The sequence below is a fragment of the Amphibalanus amphitrite genome, unplaced genomic scaffold, assembly GCF_019059575.1.
Source record: "Amphibalanus amphitrite isolate SeventyFive unplaced genomic scaffold, NRLGWU_Aamphi_draft 000109F_arrow, whole genome shotgun sequence".
Lineage (NCBI taxonomy): Eukaryota > Metazoa > Arthropoda > Thecostraca > Balanomorpha > Balanidae > Amphibalanus > Amphibalanus amphitrite.
In genome coordinates this window covers 498,233-520,704 of record NW_024881604.1, presented here as the reverse complement: position 1 = coordinate 520,704, position 22,472 = coordinate 498,233, and the positions used below count along the sequence as shown (strand labels likewise).

At 54.8% G+C, this 22,472-nt stretch overlaps 1 protein-coding gene across 1 annotated transcript; it reads right to left on the bottom strand.

Annotated features, from left to right (window-relative positions):
- Nucleotides 1–802: 802 nt before the first annotated feature.
- LOC122380931 (protein toll-like) lies at nucleotides 803–21,871 on the bottom strand. Its single transcript, XM_043364580.1, has 2 exons — nucleotides 21,416–21,871; nucleotides 803–4,750 (listed from the first exon to the last, which is right to left on the bottom strand). Exon 2 carries the CDS (start codon nucleotides 4,598–4,600, stop codon nucleotides 1,421–1,423), a length of 3,180 nt encoding a protein of 1,059 aa, XP_043220515.1. The 5' UTR covers nucleotides 4,601–4,750; nucleotides 21,416–21,871; the 3' UTR covers nucleotides 803–1,420.
- Nucleotides 21,872–22,472: the final 601 nt, after the last annotated feature.

The following is a 22,472-nucleotide window of genomic DNA, read 5'->3' as shown; positions in this document are numbered from 1 at the left end:
AGCCCGAGACTGCACCTCGCCGGCCCAGGCGCCGTCTTAGGCACGGCCCGGGGTCAGCTGGGCTTCCGAGAAGGTGAACGTTTGTATGTACTGAGGTGCATGCATAGTGCATGCATACAAGTCTGGCGGAGTGAGTGGCTGCCTCTGGGCCGGGAAACCCGTGGTCGTACAGCGTCAGCCGCCAGGCACGCCGCACCGGCCGCTCGCTGCGCCTCTCCCCGTCACCGCCACGGGTTGCGCCGCGCTGAGTCAGCGAGCACACACAGCCCGGTATCGGTGTCACCGGAGCGCGCCGAGCGGCGCTGAGCCGACAGCAGGAGTGCTCTCAGACCGCGGTGACCCGGCCTGGTCGTGGCTCCGTGCGGCGTGGGACGCTCAACGCTGGGCTGCTGTTGATAAACATTCCGCATCACTGGTCATTGCGAGTTCTCCGTATAATGAGTAACGTTTCCTAGTACTCGTCGTCATCCTGTTTCACCATCTCTGGTGAGAGAATGGAGGAGATAACGGAACGTTCTCGTGCTGAAGTTACGACCTTCTCGGGATACCTGCATTCTGCTGCTTCATCCGGGGCCATTAGCTTACCAATCGCATGGAGCGAACAGTTTCGGAAATGAATTATTCCCATACCCAACGTCTTTCCGTCATACCCTTAAATTCGAGTTGATTCGTAGCCCTAACGTAATTCAGAAATGTTGTCGATGAGCGTGACATGCAAGACTGCATCCAGATCTTTGGTCCCATCGTATGCACAACACATGTCAGCATCGCTATCGCTTTCCTTGTGCCTCCAAACACGGGGTAAATGCACAGTTACATATTATTTAACATGAGCCAATCAATAAAATGGATATGAACGAGTTGGGAACATGTGCTGCATTATAGAGCATGCAACGACAGCAATGCATGGCAGGCCGCGACATCCAGCGAGCTAAAACGGGAAGCGACATAAATTGTCATGTCACGCACATACGTGCACTACCGCGTCTGCCGCTATTTTGCTACATGAGCGCAACATCTCCCCAGAGCGGAGCGGTAGTGGTGAGGTGCTAACAGTCAGCGTTGGTAGGCATCGAGCGGAAACAAGAGCATCATCACGGAAAACCCCCAGGTACATAACACAACAACAGCTGATACACAATATCACAGACGCTCGGAATCGGCGTGGCGACAAGCGTGGCTTTGGGGATCGATGCGAACTCACTCACAACGGGTGCAGCAACAACACCACTCTATCAGTGTCGTCTGATCACGCCAGAGCACTGAAAATCGCCACGCCCTTCAGTCTTTTCCCAGTCCAAACACTCCTGATTTCTGAAACTCACGCGGTTCGGAGGCTATGCCGACAGCACTGCTGAGCATCCGGCCCCATCCTCGCCGAGCTGACTAGATAACTACACGCGGCCCAGTGTCGGTCCGTCTACACCATCTGGTCGGCCGTCTGGTGAACGGCGTCGGTGCCCAGTTTGCCCAGAGCGGGGGCGTGCATCCCGTTTCCGGACGGCAGTGTGATGCCGTTGGCCACCGGCGGGCCCGTACCGTTCACCATCCCGAGCATACCAAGCTTCTCGGTTTTGCGACCCTTGCCTCGCTTCAGGCGTCGGCCCTTGTGTGGCAGGGCGTAGCGGAGACGCTGCCAAAAGTGGGCGTCGCCCCATTTAAGATAGGTGTTCGTACTGATGTAGAGCCGCAGTTCGGGAGCCATGTCCTCCGGGTCGGGTAGGTCGCCGTAGACGATCATAATCACGCGGTTGCGCCGGTCACTGAGCGCCTGCTTATGGGCAGCGATAAACTCGTGCCGGCCCCAGTCGCTCTGGATGAAGTTTTTGGACACGACGACAATGACGCGGCGTGAGTCCTGCACAGAGGTCTGGATCTGGTCCAAGATAAACTCTCCGGCCAGCCAGTCGCGGAAGTGCAAACAGAGTGTGTACTTGGGGTCGCCGCACTCCAGCTCCGGCACCAGCTGCTCCAGGATAAAGTGTTCGTCCAAATGCGAGTAGCTGATGAACGCGTCGTACTTCTTATCTGCGTCCAGCTCCTCCTCGGTGACGAACCAGAGACAGAGGTTGTGCGAGTACAGCCACGCCTTGAGCATCTCGCCGTTGCGGTAGTAGATGCAGAGCATCACCAGAAGGCATGTGGCGACGGCTGCGGCCACTATGCAGATGGTGACTATGGTGGCCGTTCGAGAGGGACACAGCTGCTCGGAGGTCAGCTTCAGGACGCTGTTCTGCTCGCCGCCGACGCACACCATCTGCGCGGCGTCCATGATGCGCAGCGAGTTGGCGCTGATGTGCAGCTGGAGATAGTGGTGCAGCGGTAGCAGCTCGCAGTCGCACACGAACGGGTTGCCGCCCAGCCAGAGACGCGTGTCGTTGTTGGAGGCGGCGTCGAGTCGCTCCAGGAACTGTTTGCTGACGCGTGACACGTTGTTGTGGTTGAGACGCAGCTCGCTCAGACCGGCCGGCAGCAGGGCCGGGGTCGGGTTGCTGATAAGGTTGTGACCCAGATAGAGGCTGGCCACCTGTCCTTCCGACCAGGAAACGTTGCCCAGGTCGCGAAGGCCTGCTCCCTCCACACGCAAACTGACTGCGTAACCGTGCTTAACGGGCGGCGTCCAGGCCGGCAGACTTGAGCAGGCCGTGATGAGCGTGCTTCGACTAGGCTGCCTCGTGCAGTTACAACCGGCCGGACAGCCCTCGGGTACCGGACAGACCAGCTCATCCGCCGGGACTGTGCTGAAGGTCCGGTTAGCCAGTGGTGCCGGCCCTGCACATTTCAGCAGTCTGGTGTTCAGTAGAAACGGAGGGCCGGGCAGTCCCTCCGGCTGGGTCACATTGGTCCGATTGATGAAAACGTTCAGCCCTATTGTCTCGCAGTTGCAAATAAGTGGATTTTCGCCAATGTATATCAAGTTTGGATCGGCTTTGCCCGCTGGCAGCCATCGTACATCCATTCTGGAAATGTTATTGTACATCACACTGATCTCCGTACCGGATGACAAAAAGTTCAGAGATGACATGTCAATAGCCTGAAGGTCGTTATGCTCAAGATCCAGCCTTTCCAGCTTAATCAAGTTCAGTCGTAGCTGGCTTGGGATCATCCGTATGCGGTTTCTATGCAAATCCAAATTACGGACTTCGCGTACAGTCGAGAATGCAGACTCATGACTGTCTAACACTAGGCTGTTGTTAGATAGGTCTAGGTGACGGAGACTGAAGTCCAGACCGGTAAACGCACGAGCACCCAGCTCTGTGAGGTTGTTGTCCTGTAGGAATAGTCGCTGAAGGCGAGGTGTGCGGACAAACATCTCGTTCGGCAGCTCCGTCAGACCGTTGCCGTTCAAGTAGATGGTGTCTAAGCTTCTCAAGCCGCGCAGCAGTCCCGAGGATAGCTGGCGCAGCTGGTTGTGACTGAGATCCAGGTTAAGCAGCGCGGTCAGCTCGGCAAAGCTGTCATCCGGTATCTCGGTCAGCTCGTTGTGGTCCAGAGTCAGGTTTTGGAGGGCGGTGAGGTCGCGGAACAGGCCGGGCGGCAGCCGCTGCAGCCCCAGCCGGTCCAGCATCAGTAGCTCCAGGTGCGACAGGCCGCGGAAGATGCCCGCCGGCAGAGAGGACACGTCCACGTCCACGTTCAGCCGGCCGTTGATACGCAGCAGCTTGAGACGAGGTGTGCCGGCGAACAGCGTCTCGTTCAGCGCTCGGAATGGGTTGCACTCCATGCGCAGCACCTCCAGCTGGGTCAGAGACGCGAACACGTCACCCGGCAGCGTCTCCAGACTGTTTTTGTACAGGTCCAGGTGTCTGAGCCTCCCTAGGTCACGGAAATGCTCTCGTGTCAGTTCGCTAAGCCCGTTTCGGGTTGCCAACAGCTTCGTGAGATTATGCAGTCCGTGAAGGAATGTGACGGGTAGCCTGCCGGCGTTCAGGTTCCGGATGTGCAGTTTCCGCAACTGCGGTGTGTGCCGGAGCAGCCCGTCGGGAAGACTCGTGTTGGTACCAGTGATGGTCAAGTTGTGCAGACTCCCGGTGGACGCGAAGAAGTCGTCGTGCAGTTGGATGCGCGTCAGTCCGTCCAGATGTAGCGTCTCCAGGTCCATGCCGTCGAGGAAGTCGGCCGGCATCGTGTCATTGAGCAGGCCTAGGGACACCACCTTCACCAGCCGGACACCGCGCACGCCCAGCTGGTGCACGAAGTGCCGCAGCGTCCCGTCTGGCAGCGGGCACTGGTGCAGCACCACGCTGTGCGTCACCCCCAGTCGCAGGTTCATGGCGTACAGCGCCTCGTAGTCCGTTCGTCGCACATCGTGCGGCTCGCACACGACCACCAGCCGCGAGTGGGTCGGCGTGTGCGAAATGCGCAGCCGGAAGTCCGTGTTGTCCAGCAGACAGAACACCTCGAGCTCCGTGGCGTTCTCGGCACTGAACCGGGTGCAGTTGGGCAGCATGGTCGCCGGTGTCGGTGCCGCAGCCGCAGCTGCAGTGTCAGCAGCACCGGCCGCCAGTGACGCCGCCTCCGCGGGCGCTGCCCTCGCTACGGCTGTCAGCGCTGCTAGCGCCGCCACCAGGGGCGCCAGCGTCGCCAGGCGCGGCGGCATGACTCGCGATCGCCGCTCTTCGGCCGTTGCTGGTAGTTTGGAGCTCGTCAGTGGTAACGGCAGCCTGTCCTGAAGAGTGGGTGGCTCGTTCCTCTTTGGCGTGGGCCGGCCGCCGACAGCCACCGTCCTCAGGAGACACTCTCTCCGGACCTGCGGAAAAGGTCACAGCCTTTCAGATGAGCTCAACACAATGAGAGCACCGTTAACATTTCGTTCATGGACAAAAGTCATGAACAGACCGGTCACAATGAGAACGAAAATTGACCCCGGAAGTCACCAGTTAACGCAAGTAGTTCGCCGTTGAAGCGGACTTCTCGTGAACTGGTGGACTGAAAATGAAATTGTCACGGCAATGTAAAGTTACTAATTAAATTCACACCACAACCATAGTGATGGTGATGATATCATCAGAACAATGAAATGCAAAAGGACAATTGACATCGCACGAGCGCGGTACCTTTCAAAGGCGAGATGGGTAGGGGGCGGGGAGGGGGCGGGGAGTAAACGTCAAAGGCGATGTCAATCTCCCACTCATTTAAACGGCATAAGACGATATCATCGATATCAGCGTTAGCATCTGCATTCTCCAGTGGTAGCAGCTGTGGCTGTTAGCAGCTGTGGCTGCTAACCCCGCAGCTGTGGCTGTTACCACTGGGTGATGGAGATGGTGGCTTTTTGGGCTGTCCAGGGGCTGAGCGGATAGAGGCTCTAAAATAGTGGTGAATGTGAATGGTGGCGGCTGTACAGGCGAGCTCTCTCCGTGTTTATGGCGGGCCGTTCCCGTTCGGCGGCAGAAGGCCGGCGGCTGCGGGGCACTGCGCAGTGCGGCTCTAACCCAGCGAGGTCGGCCGCCCTTCATACCCCATCGCACCGGCCCGGCGCGCCGCCCTGTGCCCCGCCGCCTGAGCCGCAGAGTGCAGACAGGCACACACGGCACACGGGCAGGCAGCACCGGTCGTGAGCGAAAGGATCTCACGATAGAACCACACGCTGGTACCGGGTGATTCAGCGCTGGAGCACAAAAGAGCCGAGTCTCCTGTCTGAGCAATGCGCCAAGGGTTTGATGAACATGATCGACGACGAGCCTTATATCCACATCCCTCATTCGCGGGGTTCACCGTGCGCAGTCCCGCTGCAGGATAGCAGCTAATGTGGGCCAATCAGGTATCGCTAATCAGGTGTGCTCGTGCAGCCGTCGCGCGGTGGCCCCTCAGAACTGGTCAGGTCGGGATCGCGCCCATTTCAGATGGGGCCGATTACATCACGCGGGCTCCGTGGAAGGCCTTGGCCGGTCCGGCGAGCGCTGCTGCTGGGCCGCGGGGCCACCGATGAACGCCTTCTCTGAACAGGCACCATCGGCCGCCCCTTCCTAGTAGCCACCTGTGTGTTCTCAGCCGGGCATGGGGCCAAACATTGCATAGGGTCAGCGGTGCGCGCCTGCTGCGGGATCCGGGGAGTCCCCGGGCCGGGCCGACCGACCGACCTTGGTGTGACCGGAGCAGTGCACGGCGCGACCGGCCGGGGACCCGGACAGCGGGGTTCAATCCCTGCCGGCCAGCCCGACCGTCAACGAGCGCCCGCCGCGGGACCCGCCCACGCCATTAGGCCGGCGACCTACGGGAGGGGCTGGCGGCAAACGACGGGTCGTCCCGCGGCGGCTATATTGCCGACACCGAAACAGTAGTGTCATTACCGGCACTGCCAGACCGGCTGTGAGCCATCCGTTTGGAGGGAGGCTCATGACGGGATAAGCCTTTCCAGAGAACTGCGCAACCGGCTATGTTATCAACTCGGACGGGCCTGGTGGCATTGACGCAAACTGGTTGGTAATGCGAGGCGCGACTACTGACAGCCCTATGAAGTCTCCAGTAATTCCGGTGTTTAGCTGGAAGTCTTCAGAAAGAGTTGTTCCTGAGAAACCGATAACGAGTATTGGCTGACGTTCGATGAAGTGTTTGCATACCCGCCGGTGTGGGATTTTGTGACATCCGATACCACCACTAGATTCGTAAGGTCAGCCAGTTTACGACTGGGTATACTGGATGAGCCACGGACGGGGTCATTTTCCACCACTCTCCAGATCTGAGAACTTGCCAGAAATTGGAAATGGACAAGATATCCACATAGGCGCGGGAGCCGGGGGGGCAGTGGGGGCAGCTTGCCCCCCCCCCAACTCTGGGGCCGTGGGGGCGGTGCCCCCACAGCTTTGAGACGGAATATCACACTTTTTTTTGCAAATGTTTTCTTTTTTTGTTGAAAAAGCCGAGGGGTGAAAAATAAGTGGCCTAAAACCGGTGAGAAAACTAGATTTGGGGGTACCCTAGGTTGATCTCTTTTATGGTGTGCCCCCCCAGTCGGAAAGTAGTTCCCGCGCCCCTGGATATCCATTACACTGGCGGCCTACGCCGACCAAGAATATGCCACTTGATATACGACAGTCATACCTGCACCCGGACCTCTGGAGTCCGACAGGTCTTGAATTCTCAATTTAAAGGTCAATGGGGCCGGAGGTGCGCTGTACCGGCTCGTTCCAAGGAATGCCGGCGGGGTACCGCACCGCGCCGCCGCCCCAGGGAGGTGCCCGAAGGCAGCCCGCCGAACAGCTTGTCTAATGGGGCCCCCTGACGACACCCGACTGACATTTACCAGCCCCCGCGCGGCAGCGCTCATGTGCACATTTAAATATTAAACTTCTGCATTGCTGCTTCGCGGGATTGCACAGCATACCAGGCGCCAATGTGAGGCTCAAATCAAATTTGCGAAACTGAATGCCTGCCTGGGTTCTCTTTGGAATTGTACTCGGGGCCATGTTAGATTGCAGTCGTTGAGTTATGAAACATCCTGTAACACAGACTGTTCATTTTGAACTAGGCGGCTATAAAGAAACGGTTGCTTTTCTTGTCGAGGGACGGGGTGGCTGAGCAATGGGAACGTCAAATATGCGATGGCCAGGAAATTCACCAGAAAGGTGGATTGGCCAACCATTATCATCAATCATCAACTCTGGAAAAGTCACAACTGGAGCATCAGAAGCACGAGATGGCGAGCCACCCAGCGGCTTAGCATGCCCAGCGCCGAGAATATTTGCTCGAGCGCAGTGCAGAACGGAGCCGGCGCGGCGGTTTGCCGACTTATCGTGCCACTTCCTCCGGCCAGACATCTCACTGCAGCCGTGCACGTGTGAACAAGCCGGGGAGTCGGGCCGTGCCGAGCCGAGCCGCAGCTGCACGGGCACAGCTGCGCAGTGACATGGCGACGAACGCACCGCAGCGGCCGGCGCCCGTGACCCAGACAGAGCCCAACACTGTATCAAAACGGACAGACAAAGCACGACACATGGCGCACAGACAGAGCCCCCAGCACTGTATCAAAACGGACGGACAAAGCATGGGACACGGCGCAGATACAGAGCCCCAACAGTCAACACTGTATCAAAACGTACGGACAAAGCTTGGAACACGGCGCAGAGACAGATCCCCGACTCCAACATCAAAACGTGCGATCAACCCACCAGTCCACGACACATCACGTACTTACAACCTCGACACAATGCTGTAGCGTACCTACTGCCAAACACAGCACATGACATGGCGCGTGGACAGAATATGAACAGCACAAACTTACTACACCGAGTACAGCACACGTCTGACAGACAGAACGCATGACAGAACACACGCCACATTTAGACGTAATGCATGGAGTGAGCTCAGCCTCCCCTATAGTTTGCGACATAACAGTTCACTACACGACGTCGACGCCAGACATACCTAGTCACTTAGCACAGCACACCGATTTATCAGCACACACGACTCGCTGACAGACGCGCCGAGCACAGCCATACTCTGCAGACGTATACATTTACCTACAAACCGATCATGTTGCTACGAGTGGGGGGGGGGGGGCGTATCACTAGGTGGGGCCCCGAAGTCCTCAAACACATACCACTACCATGGCGGACGGGAGGGGCTAGCACTGAGGAGGGAGGGGCTCGGCCCCCACCGGACTGTCGCCAACCAGTTCCCCACCACACGGCGACACTGCGCGCCGGCAGTGGCCTTGGAGAAAAGCCGCCGAGCGAAACATGGCGCAAACGAACCACAGACCGCATCGCCGCGAGACAGGGCTGTTCCAATCATGCATGACATTTTATAGACAAATCACGGCACATGTGCTGTGAGGCCTGGCTTCCGAATGTGAATACTACTCGTACTGCCTAGTCGTTCGATGCCGATTCATTAGTCATTTGAGGTCGTTCGATGACTATTGGATTGGACCTCTTTGTTCTGTCGAGTGTGTGCAACTGTATTTATGCAGCGACATTCAGCGGCCTGTCCAACAAAGGGAGAGCAGCAATGCGGTGAGGTCAGCCGGCGAGTCCCCGGCACCCCTGCAGACTGGTTGCGGTCCCCTTCCGCCGCGATCCCGCGGGCCGAGTGTCGATCAGGAACCGGCAGTGGCTCGCCGCGCGAGCGGCGCCCAGTCCGGCACGCCAGGCGCGGCCCGCCCATATTCGGCCGGCACGCCCGGCCCATTGCGTGCAGGCCTCTGTCGGGGCGTCACGTGAAGTGGTATCGCTGGATGCAGTCGGCGCCTGAACAGGCGGCTCCGGCGGCCGTGACACGTGGACCGGCTGTGGGACGCCGGCGGCCCCGTCGCGGTGGTCGCGACACTTACTGCCGACGGGTATTAATGGTTACCGCAGCGGCAGCCGGCAGCCCGCACATTTACCTGGTCATGGTCCTGGCGAAGGTAAGTGAAATTGAGGTGGGAGAATTTCCCACCGCAGAAGCTCTGAAGTGAGCCGAAGGTTTCCACCAGCCGCCTGGTAACCAGTACCGGTGCGAATTGGTGGTCACCGTGCAATGCACATGCCTACCGAACCGTGCATGGCTTGGGCGTTGTCCCGGTCTGATGTTTTGATGTCCGAGATTCTCATGATAACATTTTTCTAGGCAACGCTTCATTCGTCGAAAGTCAATTATAGAGTCATCCATTGTATCATATGAAGGTGCACTAGGTAGAGCAGTTTTTTTTTAATTGAATGGATGGGTGGAGTTTCCACGAGAGAGCCACTTTTTGCCAACATAAAGCTGCCGATCAGTCTTTGTCGACAAAAGGGTCACTCGTTTCACCATTCATCCTGTCCATGGCCTGGGTCGGTTCCGTCAGATTAGCGCAAGGGCTCCGCCACCGGGGGGGACGGGGGGGGACACGTCCCACCCAACCAAAATGTTGGGTGGGATATAGTGTCTTTTGTCCCCCCAAAAAATCTGTCCAAATTTCCACTATAGTTATTCAAACGTATTACAGATTTTGTCACTCTAGAAGAAAGGGAACGGCCACGGGGTAAGCCTATGAAGGAAAAATGGCTAGCAGAGAGTTACTTCATATGGAAGCGATTGCTTTCAAACTCCGTTGCCGCCTTTTATTTCATTTTTCAAGTTGTGGGAGGTTAACAGGCTTTTGCCGTAATAGGTAATGTGAAAATATGTACAGAGCTGAAAAATGGCTTGGCTGTCTCCAACTGTACAATAACAGGCTCAATTGTGTCTCCCTGTCTCAAATTGTGCAGATATGACATAACATACCACATAATGCATATGTCATGGACAACATGGATTATACACATATGTACATTGGTTACATTTTTCTTTTGAACGTTTTCACCAAAATAACAGGTAACAATCGACCGCCCAAATGGTAACAGAAATATCTTGATATTTTAATGCATGAACATTACAACTTGGTGTCAATGCTAACGCCAGCGGTAAGCAGCGTGATAGTGGCCGTGAAACGGACAGGCGTTTTTAGGCGGTCGCCATAAGTGTCCGCGCCGGCGAGCGCCAGATGAAAGCGCCCATTGTTACATTTTATGGCACACAGATGCTACCATTGGGCCCCAATCCCATACTGAACGATACGTAAGCGAATGCAGATGTCTGGGCATCGCTCCGAGCGGCGAAGAGCCTCCGCCCTACCCCATCCGGGCTAACCTGTGCCCGGGCGCCCAACATTTGTTGGGTGGCCGGGCCGCCTGTGGCCCGCGTGACGGGTCGGTGGTCAGGGGGCGCCGCCTCGCGTGGGTAGAGGTGCGAGGCGGCGTGGGCGGAGACCGACGCTATCACCTGCAGTGTAGTGATACCCTAGATTGTGAATATCTATATTTGTGATGTATGAGTGTCAATCAGATGAAGGCATTTAAGCTAGCTCCTAGCTGCAATAGTTTCAGAATGTTTGGGGCAGGGTAACAATTGAAGCTCTTCTCGTAATGGCCAACATATGGTGAATACATATCGTGGTATCGATTGTTCCTTGTGGATGATGCATGTAGAGTAGCTGATTAATTTATCTCGAGTGCAATAACTATATAGCTCTTTGCTTTTGTATAAAAGATGACAACAAAATTGTTTAAACTAAGGTGTTATGCATATCTTACCATCAACAAACGATTCAAAATAAAAATTAACTGAATTCGCAACTGAATTCGCGACAAGTAGATACATGCATGCACCTATTCATGTCTGGGCATCGCTCCGAACGGCGAAGAGCCTCCCGCTACCCCATCCGGCCTAATCCGTGCCCAACCGCCCAACATTTGTTGGGTGGCCGGGCCGCTGGCCACCCGCTATTCTTACAACCGTCTTTGATTTGCGAGACCGCCCCCCCCCCTCCCCTAACCTGAACTCCGTGGCGGAGCCACTCGGCAAACCATTTTTTTTACTGTATTAAAAAAAAAAATAATCGCGCCAGGGCTATGACGAAAAATAAGTGGCCTAAATCCGATGAGAAAACAGGATTTGGAGGTACCCTAGGTTTAGAGGACACACAGGGCGATGAGCGAAGAATTGTCCCCCGTCCCCCCCAACCAAAAGTCCGTGGCGGAGCCCTTGGATTAGCGGGCGCCGGTCTTATAAGGAAGTCGCAGGCCGTAGGCGTAGCATAACAATACATTTACGGGGAAATATATCAATAATATTATGATGCTCTCATAAATTGAACAAATACCTGCCTGGGCGGCCGATAATGTAATCATTTCCTATGGCCGGGAAATGTCCACTGGGACATCCTCACCTTCAGAGGTCTAGTGAGGAGGATAGCGCGACAGGGAAATCTGAAAGGCCGCTCTGCATTCGATTGATGGACAATCCAGCGCCGACCATAGAGCCAGTACGCGTCTTTGGGCACTCCCAGACCAGCAAACGGTCACTGACTGTCACAGAACAACTTCCGGGAACCGTCTGTGCCCCCCCTCCCTCCCCCCTTCACCCGAGAACGCCAGGAAGGATTAGCAACTCGTGTCCCTCGCCTCCTTGTTTCGACCGCGGTGCTAACACGTGGTGCTTATATCTCGGTATATATGGCCAGCACTCATGTTTTGGACATGCCACATGCACGTCATGACAACCAAATTTGGCCATCACGCTTCGTTTGATAGTGCTTATGTGATAACAAAACAACAAAAAGCGATGAACTGTAAAAATATCTCACCCATAACTGCTGGTAACTGCTGAGCTCAAGAGGAGACTGATCGAATCAAATCCTGTTTTTGGGGCAAGTCAGCATGGGCTGTGAATCAGAGCATTTTTAACTCCATTTCAAATCCTAAAAATGGTAGGGCGACGAAGGCTAATATAAACGATATTTACAAGAAACTACATACATATCTCCCGATTTAAGCAGTTTCTTAGCAACTATCTGGTCTCACTTACAAAAAGTCGTCCGCTTCATTCCGTGTTCACTCTGGCCGGCCAGCGCACGGCGGCCGTTTATTGAAGGAATGCGGCTGAACTGCCGACAACTGAATGCTAACCGCAGCCGGTCCGGCGCAGCAACCCTCAGCTCGCTGCTAATGATTCCCGGTACATGCGAGACTTCGAGGACAGGCGTGCACGTCACGAGCAGACTCGCCGCCGCTCCCGGACGCCGGAACAAAAACGTCGCGCACGCAGGGGCCACAGGCGGTTCCAGGAGACTGGGGACGTTCGAGCAAAAACGGAAATTCTTCCAGAGTACGGCTGGCGAAGACGGACACCGCATGTCTCACGAACAGACTGCTGTTCGTCATCACATTAGTCTGCAAAATAAGTTTTGTCGGTGTTCAGGAGGCCCCGGGCTGCAGCGTATTGTCGGTATTCAGGAGAACCCGGGCTGCAGCGTGGCCCCCTTCTGCTGGACAGGCGGCTCAGACGAGCCCTGTTTCGCTGTCGCTGGGGATGCCCCTGCCTGCCGAACCAGCTCCTCTTGTCCGAGCGTCTGGCCCGAAACCGTGTAATTTAACTGGTGGATCAGAAACTCAACACAAGCACGCCGTCACGGAACCACCAGGCATAATCCGCATAAGACATGCACTCGTAAGCCGAGATAAGGCCCGTTTACGATGGGACTCGGACGCTCGGTGCGCGGAGATGGTCGTGCGGCGCGCGGGACGACTCCTGCCGACGGGCGCGGCCGCTCCCAAAAACAGGCAACCAGGCTCCGTGCTTCCAGGAACGGGCCAGTATCGTGAACCGCGCCGCTGATCTCATGCCGGTGCTCCGGCAGAAAACAGCGCCCGAAGTGGCCATCGCCCGTGTCTGAGCAGGCATTCCGCTGGTGCCCGGGCCGGCAGGGCGCGCGGCGCCACCACACCTGCCCACTGCAGGCGAGCACCGCGCTCATAGCGTGCTGGGGCCCATGGGTGAAACTTTGACATCACCATTGGGGTCCCAAACGTCCAAGGGGGCCTCCATTTAGTGGGGGCCTCCAAGCAATTAGGGGCCTCCAATTGCGGAAGCGGTAATTTACGAGCCACGCCAGGGCCTCCTCTAAGAAATTTTCATTGGGGGACCAGAGGCTCAGAAGCCAAACATGGGGTACCCCCAAATCCAGTTTTCTCATCGGATTTAGGCCACTTATTTTTCGTCACAGCTCTGATGCCATGATTTTTTTTTTTTAATATCGATAAAGAAATGGTAGGTCACCTGACCCTACTGGTGGATCCAGGCCAGCAGGGTGACATTGTATGTAAATATCCCCCGCGGCATCCGAAATCGACGAAAATTTCTGGCTTTTTCACTTTTGACAATAAAACACAATGCCTTTATAATAGAAAAAAAATAACGGCACAGCATTGCGCAAGGAATCTAGCCGTAAGCCGACCCCAGAAAGTGTGAGGGTTAACCTTCGCCGGCACCTGGGGGGAGGGTCGCCACCCCCAAGTTAGTTTTTCTGCTCTACACTTAACATTTTTAAAGCTAGAAACCTGATTTTCTTTGTATAGCTGCTTTTCTATCTTTTCTCAGCGTCCATTGAAAATTTCAAGCTTCTGGGGCATTTGGGTTTGGAGATATGACCTTGTTCTTCAGGTCATGACATGTCATGTCCTAAATGACGAATACCCAATATCTTGCGATGGCTATGGGCCTTGTGAGCTTTTGACACGCTGATTTCGGCTTTTTTTTTGCCAGTCTTACCTCCCACCTATCATTGAACATGTTGTTCTGCGATGTACAGATGTCAGAGTCAGGGTCAAGGTCAACCTAGGTCATCTAAAATTATTGCGCTTTAGGCAAGCTGAATTTACTTTTCGTGAAGTTTCTTTGACTGTATGTTTAGTAAAAGCTTCTCACTTCATGATCAAGTGTAATAGGGACACACAAACCGATCTGTGCACACATCAGTACATACACAGACATACACAGACATACAAACACATATCATTGACCTTGACCTAACTTGACGTGAAATGACCACAGCCAGCAAATTAGTCGGATAGTGTGACAAAGAGCTGTTCTAGCTCGCTTGGCACTAATACGGCAGCGTCATCGGTATATGATGGGTTGGCCCGCTGCTTGTGTAGGTATCTTATTCGACATCACCACAATTTTTTCTTACAAGATTTTAAGCCTTGCGGTCAAGAGCAACAGATTCTTTGGGAAGTGACGAATCCAATGATACCAATTTTACCTCATCAGGTCAGTCATTGACCTTCCAGGTCAGGTCAAACTAAAGAATGTTGCTGTTTGGGGTCACCGTTGCCCGTTGGAATATCACGTGCGCTGCTCATCATGTACCGATGACGCTGCCGTATTGTGGTGCCAAGCCAGCTAGAACCTCTTTGTCACACTATCCGACTAGGTTTTTGCTGGCTGTGGTCATTTCAGGTCAAGTTAGCTCAAGGTCAATGACATGTGTTTGTATGTCTGTGTGTGTCTGTGTGTACGAGTATACTGATGTGTGCACCGACTGTGAATGTGTCCATATTACATGAGATCATGAACTGAGAAGCTTTTGCCAAAAATACAGTCAAAGAAACTTCACGAAAGTAAATTCAGCTTCCCTAAAACGCAATATTTTTAGACGACCTAGGTTGACCTTGACCCTGACCCTGGCATCTCTACATCATTGAACAACATGTTCCATGATAGGTGGGAGGTAAGACTGACAAAAAAGGCCGAAATCAAGGTGTCAAAAGCTCACAAGACCCAACGCCAACGCAAGATATTGGGTATTTGTCATTTGGGTTATGACATTACCTGAAGAATAAGGTCATATCTCCGAAACCAAAAACCACAGAAACTTGAAATTTTCAGTGGACGCTAAAAAAGGATAGAGCAGCAGCTATACGAAATATCCGACTTCTAGCAATCAAAATGTTTAGTGCAGAGCAGAAAAAAACTACCTAGGTCGGGGTGGGGGGTGTGGCAACCACTGCCCCCCCCCCCATGTGCGGACGAGGATTACCTAAGTAATTTGAATATCAGGAAAATAATTTATTAAATCAGGTATTCCAACAGAGTCCCGCTTTTTTATAGGTGACCTCCGATTTGTGTTGCATCTAAGTTACCCAGGGGGCCTCTTATTTGTAATTGTAGGTACAGTACAGAGAGCCTCCTACTTCGACTACTTGCACAGAGAGCCTCCTAGCGTACATACGGCTAAGCTTCTACAGGTCGAGCGCCGGTCTCTTGTACGTACAGAGAGCCTCCTACTGTTACAGAGGGCCTCCTGTTTGTCTAGGGGGCCTCCTATTGGTTAACGGCGCCTCCTATTTGTCCAAGCGGCCTCCTATTCGTCTATGGGACCTCCTATTTGTCCAGGAGGCCTCCTGTTTCTCCAGAAGGTCCCCTATTTATCCAGGGGGCTTCTATTTTCCAGGGGGCCTCCTCTTTATCTAGGGGGCCTCCTACGTGTTCAGGGGCCTCCTATTTGTCCAGGGGCCTCCTATTTATCCAGGGGTCTTTTATTCGACTAGGAGTCTCATATTTGTGCAGGGGCCTCCTATTTGTCCAAGGGTCTCCTACTTGTCCCGGGGCCTCCTTTTTTTTAAGGGACTCCTTTTTGTTAAGGGAGCCTTCTATTTGTCCAGGGGGCCTCCTATTCGTACAGAGAGCCTCTAGCTCCTACTTGTCCATGGAGCCTCCTATTTGTTCAAGAGGTCCCCTATTTGTCCAGGGGGCCTCCTATTTGTCCAAGGGACCTGTTATTTTTCTAGGGGGCCTCTTTGCCCAAGAGGCCTCCTATTTGTCCAGCGTGCCTCCTACATGTTCAGGGGGCCTCCTATTTGTCCAAGGGGCCTCCTATTGGTTAAAGTAGCCTCTTATTTTCCAAGCGGCCTCCTATTTATCCAGAGGGCTCCTATTTTTAGGGGGCTTCCTCTTTATCCAGGTGGCCTCCTTGTTCAGGGGGCCTCTTAATTGTCCAGGGGCCTCCTTTTGTGAAAGGGGCCTCCTATTTGTCCAGGGGGCCTCCTTTTGTGAAAGGGGCCTCCTTTTTGTCTAGGTCTAGGACCTTCTATTTGTCCAGGGGGCCTCCTATTTTTGCAGGGGCCTCCTATTTGCACAGAGGGCCTCCTACTTGTCCATGGGGCCTCCTATTTGTCCAGGGGCCTCCTTTTGTGAAAGGGGCCTCCTGTTTGTCTAGGTCTAGGACCTCCTATTTGTCCAGGGGGCCTCCTATTTTTGCAGGGGGCCTCCTAATTGTACAGAGGGCCTCCTACTTGTCCATGGGGCTTACTATTTGTCTAGGGGCCTCTTATTTGTCTAGGGCCTCCTATTTGTCCAGGAGGCCTCCTACTTGTCCAGAGAGCCTCCTATTTCTCCAGGGGACTTCCTGTTTTCCGGGGGCCTCCTACTTGTTCAGGGGGCCTCCTACTTGTTCAGGGGGCCTCCTACTTGTTCAGGGGGCCTCCTATTTGTCCAACAGGGCCTCCGATTTGTCCAAGGGGCCTCCTATTTAAACAGAGAACCTTTTATATGAATATCGGACCTCCGTTTGCAAAGAAGCTGATGCGTCTCGGGGGCCTCCACTATTGGGGTCCCAAAATGACAATTGGGGTCCCAAATGTTCGCATTGGGGTCCCACATGGGACCTCGAAAGTATACAAAGTTACACCCATGCTGGGGCCTCCGCACGGAGCGCGCCTGCTGGCGTTTTGGGGGAGGGTACCACGGCAACGTCGCCACTCCTCGCGCCTGCCGGATGGGCGGGAGAGACCCGTCTGCCGACTGAGAGGCCCATGTTTACATTTTGGAGCGACTGGCTATAGCCTGTCGCGCGGCGCCCCAGCAGTGCTGGGTCCCGCGAGAACGTAAGACCACTGCAAGATGTTTTGAACGTTGCTGCAGACAAGGCCTGCTCTTCGGATTAGGCTAGCAGTTACTGTCGTCAATTCATCCAAATATTTTGCCAAGAAGCTGTCTGGTGCAAAGTGCAGTCGTGAACGCAGACGGCATTTCATTACATTTTACGACGCTGTAATGCGACATTAATCCAGGGTAACTACTGAATTTGACCTGCAGGTCCCTTTCATCACTTTATAAGTCAGGAAGTGGTTCATGCTAGCATCCGTCTTATTCACTATGGCATACTCAACCAAGCCTATGTAAAGGTCAACAACTGGATTGCGTCCTTGTCATGTAGCAGATCCTATCAGACAGCATCTGAGAGCTTTTCGCCGAATTTATTACATTGAGCCCCGTGAAGTCTCGAAACGTCTGTGTACTGCGTGCTTTGAGGCAGCGCTGGGTGGCGCGGGACCGCACTAGCTTGCGTCCCCAGTTCAGCCTTCTGTTTCCGAATAGTCGCGCCCTGTATTCCCTTCAGCGAACCACCCACGATGACGAGCCCATGTATGTCCTTGGCAAAGGGGCTTCTAAGGACAGCACGTCGAGATCTGAAATCGCTCTCAGAATTCAGCCAGACTAGCGTGGTCGTATGTGACATTGAGGTTCCGGATACTAATGACGGAGAAGGCAACTGAAGTGTAAGTAAATGGTGGTCCGAATGGAGGTTACTTCTACCTGCAATACCAACGTGTGGCACTGGACCAGCGGATTCACAAGCGGGGAGGGACGTAACCCAGGCCCAAAGACCTATGGGTAAATATTGCAGCCATTTGGGAAGATGGAAAGCATGCCCAATGTTGACGCTAGACCTCTCCGGTAGCAAATGCCATGTGGGATCCGTCCGCGGGTGCAACAGTCTCACTTTGAAGGGTTTGCCAAGCTACGGGCACACCCGAGCGCCCTGGGAGACAGGTCGCCGAGACCCCGTCGGAGCAGTGACTGTTGCTCGAGCCTCGAGGCTGTCGAACCTCCTCAGCGGTGACTGCGGGCGATCAACCCGGGCCCACCAGACCGGTCCGCGATTCGCTCCACGGCGGTCTGCACGGCCGCTCTCACCGCCTGGGCGCCCGGCTCCCGCGACACTCACGCCATGTGCGGCCGTGAGAGCTGCGCGCAGCCCGGCTGTCACGCGCGCCCGGCACAGATGGCCCGTCACCGAACCGTGGAGGGAACTTCGTCGAAGGCGCGTGACGTCAGCCGGCCCGGAGAGCGGCGTCTCTGAGTCTGTGACGGTAGCGTCTGACGGTTTATCGCCGGCCCCGACACGGGCCATCGGCCGGCGGTCCAGGTCCGCCCCGCCGGCCGCCAGCGGCGTGACGGTGACTCAGCTCCTGCCAGGTCAGCTGCGGGCCGCTGACCTGGCAGGATCGGACAGTTGGGAAAGCGAGAGGCCTTCGGTGACAAAGCCCGCGGCCATCTAGTTCAATAAGAGCGGCACGGCCAGCCGCGGTGGCGACGACAGGTCCGGGAGAGCCGCCGGCGGGGGCGGGGCGGGAGAGCCGCCGGCGGGGGCGGGGCGGGCAGGCCGCGACACCGCCCCCGGGCCGTGGACATCGATCGGCCGGGTCACGAAGTATAGGGTCACGGCACGGTCGCGCCCGCCCACCCGCCCCCTGCCATCGTCGGCCGCACCGATCAAACGCTGCAGAGGCCGGTACCGGGACCGGAGCCAAGTGGCCACCAGTGTGCCGAGACGTGAGTCAGTCGCAAAACGGCCGGTCCGCTCGGTTGCAACATACAATAGTATTGGGTGGAGATACGAGTGACTGGCGCCTGCCGTTGCATGTCCATTAGTCAGACGGTTCCGAGAAAGTAAACACGCGGATGGTGGGTGGTGAATAATCGGACAGCAGCGCTGGAGTCGACTTCGCAGACTCTGATTACTTACTGTCGTTAGCTCCGCATCAAATCTCACCAGTCGGTGAGTGTCCTCCAACCAGGCTTAGTTTTCACCCTCCGTTTTACCATCGTGTCAATGTCCAATGAACACCGGCCCTTCGGCAGCCCCTGCTGCCGCGCAGTGTCCCTGACCTCGATCCAAACCTCGGACCGTCTCCAGAGCCGTCACGTCGCCTCGACCAGCGGTACCGAGGGTGCTCGTCAGAGCTGGCCGCTCACAGGGCGCCGCTTTCCTCCCGGCGGAGGTGCGATGCTACGCGCGATAGGCAGCGCCGACCGGCCGCTCGCTGCCGGGCGCCGACTCATGCTGGCCGTCCGGGCTGTCCAGCGCACACAGCCGCTATCAGGGTTCAGAAGTGGCCAATACCCTAATTTTCGACAAATTTTAAAGCGTGATTTTCTCACATTTTCTGGTCGTAAATTGATCAGACTGTATAAAATATCATCCAGAAAAAATATTACTCATTCTGGCACAGATTGGTGGGCTCCCAAAGAACACCGTTTTGTTTTGCTCCGTGAGACCGAACTTGTGCTGCGATTTTCATGTAAATGTTGACGAGTCTCCTGTCATATTCTTTGCTTGAAAATGCGTAAGTAAGATATCAGCTGAAAGGGGAAAATGTGCGGAATCCATTGGTAACAAAAGTGCATCTAAAAAACTTCCCAATCAGTTATTATAAGCTAATTGTTGCGCACTTGCACAAAGCAGAAGGGCTTGAGGATTTAAATATTTACATAGGCCTACCAAAAAACGCACAGCGTGCTTCACATCGAGACAACGTCCATAACATATACCGTACAACTGTGATTCATTTGCTGAAAAAATTAGGTCGGCATCACACTGCCGGCAAAAGTTATTGCAGTTCTAGTGACGCTAGGTCGCCGCCCGGCCGACCCCGGTCAGGTCGGCCGGGAAGCGGCCGTGCAGCTGACGTCCGTGCGGTTCGGCAGCTGACCAATCAGCTGCGAGAGAGGAGCGCGGTCCGTCTAATCGCCCCCGGCAGTTGCTTGTGCTGAGGGGTGCTCGACGCTCGTGTCGATTGCATTTGTTGGTTGTCGATTGTCGAATGACTTGTGGGTATACTTTCTGGTGACCAATAAATGTACGTCGTCTTAACAGAATGTAGTCTGATCAAATTCAATAAAGTAAAAAGACATCCAGCCAACAGAATATCGTAAGAATGTCCGATATGGTTGATAACATTCAGAGTTTTGGGGAGCAGCCATCGACCAGAATGAACGTCATTGGCTTTTGTATGTAACATTTGCATTGCTTTTGGAAAGTTTCAGTCAGATATCTTCAGAAATGGCAATGTTATTGGCTTTTGCATTTTACCGTAGTCAGTTAATCACAACTTTCGAGATTGCAAAGGCAATTTCAGTACGTTCTTGACATCGAAAACCAAAATGAATAGCATCATCGTGTTCCAGAGCTCAAATTGCATCCGATGCACATCTTTTTTGTTGATAATGCTCAACTTCAAAATTTGACCTTTTTGACCTCGCCGTGACCTGACCTTCATTTGTCGAATGGAAATAGTTTCGAATCGGACGACCCAGATGACATCATTTGTAGATGCTTTTGCCGAAATGGACCATTAAAGATGTGTCGCATGACCTTAAAAAATGTATACATTTCCTTCCATGACCCTTTCCATGACCTTTTGTGACCCATGACCTTTCCATGACCTTTTGTGACAAAGTTAGGTTTCGTTTATCAGCTATTCCTATCAGAAGCCGTTTGAACTTTTAGTATTGAACGAGTAGTTTCGAAGACAGCAGGGAAGCTATGCAGAATCCCCTCCCGAGTCACCCACGTTATGGGATATATGCCCGTCATCCGCGGATTACAAGCAAAAATATTTTTTACGGCAATGATGTATCAGCATGGATGCTCATACGTTCCCATATGTGACCTTACGGTTGACCTTACATACCATAAAAATTCCTTGGCAAAATGTCAACTGGTTAACGAGTTATCGCATTTTGGCCACTTCCGAACTCAAATAGCGGCTGTGTGCAGCGGCGCGACCGGACGGCCCCCGCACGGCCACGGCCTCGGACGAATGGCGGAAGAGCGGATGAGCGGCCCCATTTGGGGCCAGTTCCAGCCAACAATAACAAATCACAGAGTACAGTGCGTGTCGCCGCTACTGGCGCTGTCATTGGTCGGTTTCATTGGGTAATACCGTGCGAGTCTTTCTCTGAAGCAGCCATTACGGTCACCGTACCCCTGTGGGGCGCCCCTTCCGGACTAGCCGCTCGCCGTTGGGGGACAGCGGCGGCTCCGAAACTCTCTGGGTCTACTCACCTGTCTCTCCTCTGCACGTTCCGTTCCTCACACGGCCCGTGGACCGCCGCGGTCCGGCTCGATCACAGCGCAGTCGACCGCACCCCCTCCCTGTCAGCGTCACAGCTATCACTGGCAGGGAGTCGCCGCCGGCCGCGGCCCGCCGCCCGTGACGTCACGGCACCGCCTCTGACGTCACGACCCGGGCGGCGACGGCAGCGGCACCGCGGCGATGGCGGGCGCGGGTCGCGTAGTGCCGCAGGCCGACCCGCGGCACAAACGTCAACAAGGGTGGGTGGTGTGTTTCGCCGTGGGGTGAGCCCAGGGCCGGGCCGCAATGGTCGGACTGACCCAAACAGACCGAGGAACTTGCGGGAGCGGCCGGCGGAGGACAAACAGCGCAGGACCCCCGACAGGCGCAGTGAACAGCGGCGGCTCCAGGAGCCCTCGACAGGGGCGGATAGAGCCTTACAGCGACGACTGACTACCGACAAATACCCATAGCAGGTGGTGTCATAGCGTTTAAAGTTTAAACCCTGCCAGGCGTTAAAGGTGTTTAACTTATTGTGCCTCTGGAGTTCTTTGAATTGATGGGACAACGTGTCGGCCGAAGAACCCGTCGTCCGAAATGTCATCGCCTTGTTTGTTTATTGGAATTTTAAGGCGCGTCAACTGCGGTGATCATTTTGCGCCCCAACGTTGAAAATGTCATCCCCAAACCCCTCCCGCCCACCCACACATTGAGATGGGAATGTCTGTACCCGGTGACCTGCCCCGACCTAATCTGTTTTAGCGCGCTCCGGTGTCCGGGGCATGCGACTCGGTGGCCTGAGTGCGGTCGGCTGTCGTCGATTGGCCCACAGTTAGTGGACAGTGCGGCTGTCGCGGGATAGCTATAGCCTTCATCTGGGGACGATCGCCCGTGAACGGCCCACCCGGATAAGGATGGGCCTGAATAAGGCGATACCGTCCGCGTCCGCCACGACCCGAATAGTGGCACATATGGTGCGCTATTTGCATATCCACACCTACGTGTGCCGGGGACTTGTCGTTTGACAAATTTATGGCACTTGTTGAA